At 44.1% G+C, this 9,568-nt stretch overlaps 1 protein-coding gene across 2 annotated transcripts; it reads right to left on the minus strand.

Moving 5' to 3' along the window:
- Window positions 1-514: 514 nt before the first annotated feature.
- Window positions 515-8,677, minus strand: LOC125274136. Of its 2 annotated transcripts, none has more exons than XR_007186187.1 (2): window positions 1,061-8,677; window positions 515-789 (listed from the first exon to the last, which is right to left on the minus strand). XR_007186187.1 is itself a non-coding variant. In XM_048200267.1 (2 exons), the coding sequence occupies exon 2, from the start codon at window positions 7,581-7,583 to the stop codon at window positions 1,473-1,475; it is 6,111 nt and encodes a 2,036-aa protein (XP_048056224.1). In that variant the 5' UTR covers window positions 7,584-8,044; window positions 8,316-8,677; the 3' UTR covers window positions 515-1,472. The 2 variants fall into 2 exon arrangements, 1 of the variants encoding a protein (XP_048056224.1); XM_048200267.1 differs by having other exon boundaries at window positions 515-8,044; window positions 8,316-8,677.
- Between the last annotated feature and the right edge of the window lie 891 nt (window positions 8,678-9,568).

Consider the following 9,568-nt stretch of genomic DNA (forward strand, 5'->3'; position numbering starts at 1 on the left):
CCGACAAGCGCCCTTGTTGTTTGTGTACAGAAACCGATAAGTCCGTTTTAGCGAATAAGCGCACAGTATTCAGGTCAGGTGACAAGGCTTCTAGTCACTTCAAAAAGACGTGCTAGCTGAGGGTAGTTTTGTCAAAGCTGACTAAAAGTGATCGAGGATTTATAATTTCGACTCATGTAAGTCCTTGTACACCATACACGTCTTACATGCTTAAACCTTGGTTGTTCTTTTGCGTGTGTGTGCGCGCGCGCACGTGTGTGTGTGTGTGTGCAAGAGTGTACTTGTGTGCCGATCTGTTATTGTGTGTGTGCGCGTTTGTGTGCACACGTGTGTTTGAGTGTGTTTTAAAGGTGGTACAGAGGATGTTTTCGTCGACTGAGTTTTTGAAATGAGCGCATGCGGAAGAAAAATCCACCTCCTTCACAGCTCATTTCAAGTGAACGCCTTCCAAAACTCGTGCACGAGTGTTTGTTTACCACCGGTATTCGCTGTGTTATTAAGCCGAGCACTGTCGAGTTAATTTCAGATTTCACACATCAGCCTGCCTCTAACTCGAAAAAGGACTTAGTCAACCACGGACACAAGGATCAACTCAAAAAAAAAATGGCTTTACTTCCAGTCTTCAATAAACTTCTTACAGTCCTACTTGTATTGCAGTGTGTTGATTTTTTACATCCATTCACATCCAACAACAATTATCCAACAGATGGAATTTAGTTTGGTCCGATTGTAGTTAGTTTAATTGAAGGTAGATATTTTTGCAGTTTGGGATCAAATTAGGTTGATAACCTTTAAGAAAACAGAATAATATACTAAATTATAATAATATACTTAACATCTAATGCACTGTAACAAGTACACACAATATGAACACTTAGTACACTTAATAGTACACATTGTAACTGTATGCACACTAATTCAATATTATTATATACAATATGAATCAGCAAACTTCTGTTACACCATAAACTGTCTCTTCAATACACAAGAAGATATTTATCTAAATATAAATAAACATATATAGGCTAACATTTAGCTCGCTAAACACTTTTCATCCTACCATCAGCATCTCGGGTTGACTCATCACTGACGTGCTTTCCGCTATTTCCGTCTTCTTTCGCTCACAACTCTCTTTAGATGCGGCAAGCTTTTCTTCTAGAAGACACTTGTGCGACAGGACACTCACTGCGTCGCAATTCTTTTAGGATGACTGGTTTTTAAAGTCTTTCCGTGCACTCCGTTTTCAGCACGCGCGCCTCACGAGCTCTCTTCTCCTCCGCGCCTCGTCAGCTGCTTCCGATGATGTTCGCCGATTTCCATAACTTTTTCTCTGATGCAACAGATTCGCCATTCAAAATGTCTCTCCATTCACCCGAGATAAATCTCCAAATTCACTTAAATTACACCCAAGTCATTTCTGACTTTACACCTCCCACTTGACATCTTTGGTTCTTGAATCCAAGATGTCACACTCAACACTTTTCTTCCACATTCTTGAATTGTTCCTCCACTGGGATCAGTACGACTAACCGCCTGACATCTCTATGAAGAACGGTTGATAGGATTTTGGTGCTTTCACTTTTAGTGATTTTCCTTGTGTCTGTCTTCTCAAGACCCGAGCAGAAGACTGGATGACTCGAGAAAACTCTGACGTCAACATCTCTCACAATACCTTTAGGATCAGCATTCACCTTTATGACTCTGCCTAACTTGTATTGGCTCCTCAAAGCATTCTGGTCCGCGACCCAGACAATGTCTCCTACGGCGACATTCCTTTCTCTTGTATGCCACTTACTCCTTATGAACAGGTTTGGTCCTGCCAGCTGGCTCCACCTTTTCCAGAACTTATTGATTTCTCCTTGGATGACCCTCAGCCTTTTGTACGGGTATCCTTCGAAATCAAAATCGCATGGATCTCCTCTTGGGCTTGCTCTTCCCAATAAAAGAGAGTTCGGTGTAATGTACTCGAGACAATACTCACGGCTTTGTGTTCGTGCGTCTATGGGCCTTTCATTCGCCAAGTTTGCTGCCATACACAAGAAAGTCTGGAATTCTCCCCACGTGAAGACACCTTCACCCCCCAGGTTATGAAGAGATCTCTTTACCACACGAACAGCAGCTTCAGCTGCCCCATTCCTATGGGGTGAATTCGCTGGATGAAACTTCCAGGACCACTCGGTCCCATGTCTCCCGGCTTCCTCTTCAAGTCCTGGTTTCTCTACTCTTCCTAGAAACTCATAGAGATCTTTCAGGGCGGACTGTGCTCCCACGAAGTTTGAGCCTGGATCTGACCACACTTTTTTGGGATGTCCCCTTAAGGCTGTGAACCTCTTATAAGACAACAAGAAACCTTCAGTGGATTGATCACCCACAACATCTGCGTGAATAGCCCTTGAAGCCATGCAACAATACACAATCCCCCAGACCTTCATTCGCACTCTTTTCTTCACTTCATCCTTCACCTCATAGGGACCGAAAAGATCTACTGTGACGAATTCAAAGGGTGCAGCTGGTCCAATTCTTTCAGGCGGGAGATCACTCATGATCTGCTTGCACCTCTTTGCTCGTGCTTTCCTGCAGATTACGCAACTTTCTACGACTCTTTTGGCCAACCTCCGTCCTTTTACTACCCAAGCTACTTTTCTCATCCTCAGAAGAGTCCCGGCAATTTCCTCATGGTTGGCTTCATGAGCTTCATGAGCCAGTAGCAATGATACTCTTGCTTCCATGGGTAATATTGGAACAGTGTTCCTCTCCTTTCCAAAGGCTTCATATCTTCCACCGCATACAAGAAGTCCGTTGTTTTCTTCTTTGAATACAGCCAGTCTGCAGAGTGTGGTCAAAGGAAATGTTGTGCTCTTTTGAGCTGCTAGAAAGAGTGCCTTCAAAACATCCTCTCTTTCTTTCACCGTCAGCACACGCTCACCGACTGGATTTTGTTTTCCATACATTGAACCTCTGTTCCTTGACTCAAGCCATTTCCTCACACTGCGCCACACCCAGCCAATGACTCTTATCAACCTGGACAGACTACTGAACTTCTCAATGTCCACCAATCCTTCGGTGACCAGCTTGCTCAGCATTTCCAGTCGAGATGACTCATCAGCTACTGATACTTCCTTTATCTGACCTCGAGTCACCGCAGCTGAGAAGACTTTCCTCTGGAGCTTGTTGACTCTTTCTCTAGCATCATCAGCGATTTCAGCTGCTGATCTTTTGGGCCACTCCTCCACTGACCTCTTAAGGAATTCCGGTCCATTCTGCCAGATGGAATCTTCGTCAAGATCTTTAGGGCTCGCCCCTCGCGTGATGATATCTGCGATGTTCAGATCCCCAGGAATCCACCACCAGTCACTGGATGCTCCTGTCTTCTGAATCTCTCCGATCCTATTCGCGAAGAAAGTTTGGTATCCATAGCTATCACGCTGGATAGCTCCCAGTACCGTTTGACTATCCACAAGATGGAACCACTTCTCTACTTCAATCCGTCCATGCTTTTCGAAATACTTTCTAAGACGTGTTGCAAAGACTGCACCACAGATTTCAGCCTTAATGGGATCACCCTTCAATTCTAGTGGTGTTAGTTTGGCTTTAGACTCAACCAATCTAACAACCACTCCTTGGCTTGAATTCCACCTGAGATATAATACTGCACCATAAGTTTTGTCACTCCCATCCGAGAACGTGACTCCCCATGGCTTTCCTTTCCAGTCTGCAGGCGTAAGACTTCTGTGGAACTTGACTTTCTGGAGTCGCACATACTCCTCAAATAACTCGATAGCTTCTCCTCGAATTCCTTCTGAGAGCCCCGTGTCCCATGTATGCCTCGTTAGACCTCCGCCTCCAGCTTCCTGGAATGCTTTTCTGACGAGAATCGTACCCTTTTGTTTAGCTGGTGTGATGAGGCCAATTGGGTCATAGAGTCCTGCTACCTGACTCAATAGGTGTCTTCTGGTCAAAGGATTTGGTGTCTTCAGCCTGACTTCCTCTTCAAGGAGATCCTGCTCCGTCCTCAACTTCTTTTTCCTTTTGGAAAAATTAACAGAAGTCATGATATACAACCTATCCTCCTCTGCTAGGTATCCAACTCCCAGGGCCTTATCATCCCCTTCACCCAGCTGGTTAGGAAGTATGATGGTTTTCTCAGGAAACGCTTTGTTTACCCTTTCAGATCCAGACCTCCCACTTTGACCAGACCAGACCCATGCCTTGAGCGAGAATCCACCTGCTTTCAGGATTTCTTCAATTCCCTTCACTATCTCTACCAGTTTCCTCTGATCATTATGAGATGTGAGGATGTCATCAACGTAACTGTCTTCTTCGAGAACTCTTCGCTCCTCCCTCAGGTGAGCAAAGGCTGCCAGACCAGCTGTCTCCCGCATCGCCAGCTGTGCGATACACCCAGCCGGACGATCTCCAATATTAACTCTGGTTATGGCGTATTCCTCTATTTCTCCCTCTGGTGTATCCCTCCAGAGAAATCTATGGAGGTGCATTTCTTGTTCTTCAAGCCATACTGAATTATACATCTTTTTGATGTCTCCCAATGCTCCGAACACTCCTTTTCTGAACCTAAGCAAGACGGCTCGGATAGGATTCAACACATCAGGCCCTTTCAGCAGGAGGTCGTTCATACTCAGCCCCTTAAATTTCTGGCTGCTATTCCACACCAGACGCACAGGCGTGGTGACTGAATGTGGGTTTGGTGCTACTAGGTGACTTACGTACCAAATTGGACCTTTCCACTTATCAAGTGCATCTTTTGTAAGCTTTACTGCTGCACCTCTCTCAACCATATCGTGGACTTGAGCAGTGTAGACTTTCTTCCACTCAGGCACTTTCCCAAGTTGCTTTTCCGTTCTCAGGAAAGTCGACTCCACTCCACTTCGGTTATACGGAAGAGAGGAAGGCTCTTGGATCCATGGGTACCTTGCGTCCCAGTGAGGTTGATCGCTGTGAGAATCCGCTTGCACATAAGTAAGACCCTTTCTTATGATCTCCAGCTCTTTCTCCTCTGCCAGAGTCATCTCTTTTCCCCCTGGCTGACAGTTCCCGCAGCGGCAGCCTCCGCACTTTGGCTCACATGCAGCTCCGATACTATCCCAGCTCCACCACTGAAGAAACTCTCTGCCACTTGCAAGTGTGCTTCCTACATTAGCACAGGCCATTTTGTTTCCTTTAGGGGCCCTGGAGATGTGCATTGGATCACTTTCTCTGAGAACTTCCTTGTACCTGACCGCAGCAGTCCTCATAGAACGTGCAAAGTGTGTCTTCGACTCGTGGGCTGTCATGTTTACTGCCTCAAACAAGTCCGGATGAGCTCCACCCACCATCTTTCCAAGCGGGCTGTCCCATAGAACAAGGTCTCCTACAATTTTCACCCTTTGCGGTGCAAGTTTTCCTTCCCGATGACTAAGAAGAAGTTCTATTTTTTCAGGCCTCCTTAGCTCTGCCAAGTCTACTTCTGGGAAGAACCTTTTCAGTCGCTCTGGACTAACACTCATGTGCACTCTTGCGATTTCTTCCAGACCGTAACAGACTAACTGGTGAGCCCTTTCTGTTCCCACTGGTGTTCTCACTCGAATTCGGAGGAGATACCTCTTGGTTCTCACATGGATAGCCATCTTCCCCACTCCATGAACAACCAGGTTGATTTCTTCACCACTCAATCTAAGCCTGTCGGCAGCTTCATGAGTTATGTAGTTTGTATCGGACGCCAGGTCGATTAGGGTACCGATTTTCTGTCCTGTGTTGGTCGTCACTTCTTTGAGCATCATGATAACTGGTAGCTCTTGGAGTCCATTTTCCTCCAACAGGCCCAACTTCTTGCTTTTGGATCTTTCCATCCTAGCACTGTTGGTAAATGCTTTTTTACACTTTTCTGCCACCTCAGGGGAAAGTTCAGAGAGGAACTCCTCTTGTTCTGCTGTTAATTGGCTTCCCTTCTTCCCCTCTCTGAGGGTGACTCTACCTTTATACTCAGGCTTGGTCTCCCCTCTAGGACAGATGAGGTAGTGATGCTCTACAGAGGATCCACTTCTACAATCCTTACGCCTGCATAGAAATGCGTCCCTACACTTGCTGTCATCTTCATGATGTCCCAGGCACTTCCTGCACACTCCAAGCTTTCTCAGGATCACCTTCTTCTCAGCCAGCTCCAGTTCCTTGAACTTCCTGCAGAAGAAGATTTTCCCCTTGTGCTTCTCAGACCCACACACAATGCAGAGACTTTCAGACGGCACTGTTTTTGTTGATTTAGTGAATGCATGACTTCTTTCTGGCTTTCTTTCTTGCCTTTCCACTTTCTCTGTGACTCTGAGCTGCTCCAGTCTCTCAAGGATCCCTTCCTCCTTCTTCAAGAACTCAAGAAGCTTGTCGAAGTGGTTTTCAGATGTAACATTACTTTCAGGAGCCGACATCAGAGCAAGCCAGTCCCTTTTCATGAACTCAGGAAGTTTACTTTCTATGGATTTGACCACAAGAGGGTTTTTTATGGCCCCTGTGTCTCCAAGATCAGTGAGATCCACTAAAGCCTTCTCCACTGTTTGGATGAGTTCAATCACTCTGCGTGGCTGGTTTCCTCTCATCACAGGAAGTCTTTCTAGCTCCTCCACAATCTCCATTGTGATTGCATACTTGTTTCCATAACGATTTGTTAGAACCCTGAATACATCTTCAGCGGTGTTGTAGGAGGACAGTCTGAGGTCTTTCACAATCCTATCATCTATACTATCCAGCAATTGAATCTTTTTGACTTCTACAGACCCAGAAGGTTCCCCTTGTTGTTGAAGGCTTTCCCAGTCTTTTCTCCAGCGATAGAAGTCTCTTTTGCTTCCGTTGAACATGGGCAAACTTGCTGGTCTCAATTTTACAATTGGTGTGGCTTGAGCTATAAATGGCGTTGCGCTTGGCATCGTTCCTACGATGGGATTTATGCCTGATGCATCTTCTGCAGCCCTCCGCGCTCTAGCGAACTCACCTTTCCTTGCTTCAAGGTCGTTGCTGTTTTCCTTCAACCTGCGTGCACGTCCCTCCAAAACTTTCCTTTCACCATCAGGGGTCCATCTCTCCCAGTTTGATAAAGCTCTTATCGCCTCCTTAACAAGTTTTGTGAGGAAGTCAATTTGCACTTCATAGTTTTCATAATCGTTGCCGTCAACAGCCATACTTGCTACTCGATCGCAGGCTTTCTCCGCCGCAGAGATTGCATCAGTCACTTCGTGCAGTCCATATCTTGACCAAAGATTATCTTGAACAATTCTTTCAACTTCATTAAACTTTGCATCGCACTCACTTGCAGTCTTTCTAATGTCTGCTTCCTGCTGCATTGAAAGAACTACCTCCTCGTCTTTGCTCTCATCAGCTTCCATATCGGCAAGAAGGCCAGTTCTGTAATCATCGTTAATCTCAAAAACCCTCCTTGCAACGAGTGAGAGCTTCTTGAACTCCTCCTTAAGCTCCTCCTCCATTAGCCTGTGAGCTTCTCTGCTAAGGAAGTTAATTTGTCTAGTGAAACTGATTTTTGCAGCAGTCCTTTCTTTTTTAAGCTGCTCAATTGGTTTTCCCACTGCTTCTTCAGCCATTTTCTACTTATCCACCTGACACTTCCACAGCAGCAACAACGTTCAGGTTATTCACTTTCCTGCTCCAATGACACACTGTCTTGAGCTTGGCCGTCCTGCCCTGCCACGAATGTGAAAACCACTGCTGTTATGCTGATCGTCAACTGTGTTAGCAAGTTGTGGCTGTCCCAGTGGTTATCAACTGTCGAGTTAATTTCAGATTTCACACATCAGCCTGCCTCTAACTCGAAAAAGGACTTAGTCAACCACGGACACAAGGATCAACTCAAAAAAAAATGGCTTTACTTCCAGTCTTCAATAAACTTCTTACAGTCCTACTTGTATTGCAGTGTGTTGATTTTTTACATCCATTCACATCCAACAACAATTATCCAACAGATGGAATTTAGTTTGGTCCGATTGTAGTTAGTTTAATTGAAGGTAGATATTTTTGCAGTTTGGGATCAAATTAGGTTGATAACCTTTAAGAAAACAGAATAATATACTAAATTATAATAATATACTTAACATCTAATGCACTGTAACAAGTACACACAATATGAACACTTAGTACACTTAATAGTACACATTGTAACTGTATGCACACTAATTCAATATTATTATATACAATATGAATCAGCAAACTTCTGTTACACCATAAACTGTCTCTTCAATACACAAGAAGATATTTATCTAAATATAAATAAACATATATAGGCTAACATTTAGCTCGCTAAACACTTTTCATCCTACCATCAGCATCTCGGGTTGACTCATCACTGACGTGCTTTCCGCTATTTCCGTCTTCTTTCGCTCACAACTCTCTTTAGATGCGGCAAGCTTTTCTTCTAGAAGACACTTGTGCGACAGGACACTCACTGCGTCGCAATTCTTTTAGGATGACTGGTTTTTAAAGTCTTTCCGTGCACTCCGTTTTCAGCACGCGCGCCTCACGAGCTCTCTTCTCCTCCGCGCCTCGTCAGCTGCTTCCGATGATGTTCGCCGATTTCCATAACTTTTTCTCTGATGCAACAGATTCGCCATTCAAAATGTCTCTCCATTCACCCGAGATAAATCTCCAAATTCACTTAAATTACACCCAAGTCATTTCTGACTTTACAAGCACACATTTTACGACTAGCTAAAACATTCTGACTATGCTCAACATACAGCGATAGTTTCCTGCTCCTGAAGCAGATTTATATACTTTCACATGGAATTTGAACACCGACTGTAATCGCAGACTAAACGCAACTGGCTCTGACTGGAAGTATCAATTTACATTCATAATCGGCCTTACAATCGTTAAGCCGTGCACACACTTAGTGGATTCATTATGTCAGACTCACCGCAGGTGACTCATAATCTGCAGTTGTTACTCCTGTCTCCCCACAAAAACAGTCACAGTGGAAAGTTACTAGAGCGCGCAGCCGCGCGTCTCTCACAAGGAACGTCATGGCAGTGATTGACAAGCCAGAGGGCCAATCCGCGCACATCTCTCACAATGGCAGTGATTGACAAGCCAGAGGGCCAATCGTTTACGCGATGATCGCGTAAACGATTGGCTGATGTTTTTAAGGCCCTACCTCGTCCACAGATGATTTATATTAATAATATTCCTTTCAGTGCACCTAATAAAAAGTCTTTTATCACTTAGTAAAGACAGTTTCAAGTAATATTGCAAAAATGTATAAAACAAAACATCCTCTTTACCACCTTTAAATGCAATAACAAAGCAATTACTTGGGTTTTGTTTAACTCTGAAACATGAAATGTGGAGTTATCTGCTTTTGCCAAAAATTGACTGTTGGAGTTATCTGCTTTTGCTAAAAAAACAAACTTTTAATATATATTTATATATATTTATACTTTCAATGAACTTTAATTTTTTAATTTACCTGTATTTTTTAGAGTTATTATTACGTAATCAAAATAACCCAACTGCAGTTTGATTGATATTACTTGGAATGCACAATAAAAAAACATGATTTGTGAGAATTAATAAA

The sequence above is a fragment of the Megalobrama amblycephala genome, linkage group LG8, assembly GCF_018812025.1.
Source record: "Megalobrama amblycephala isolate DHTTF-2021 linkage group LG8, ASM1881202v1, whole genome shotgun sequence".
Taxonomy (NCBI): Eukaryota; Metazoa; Chordata; class Actinopteri; order Cypriniformes; family Xenocyprididae; genus Megalobrama; species Megalobrama amblycephala.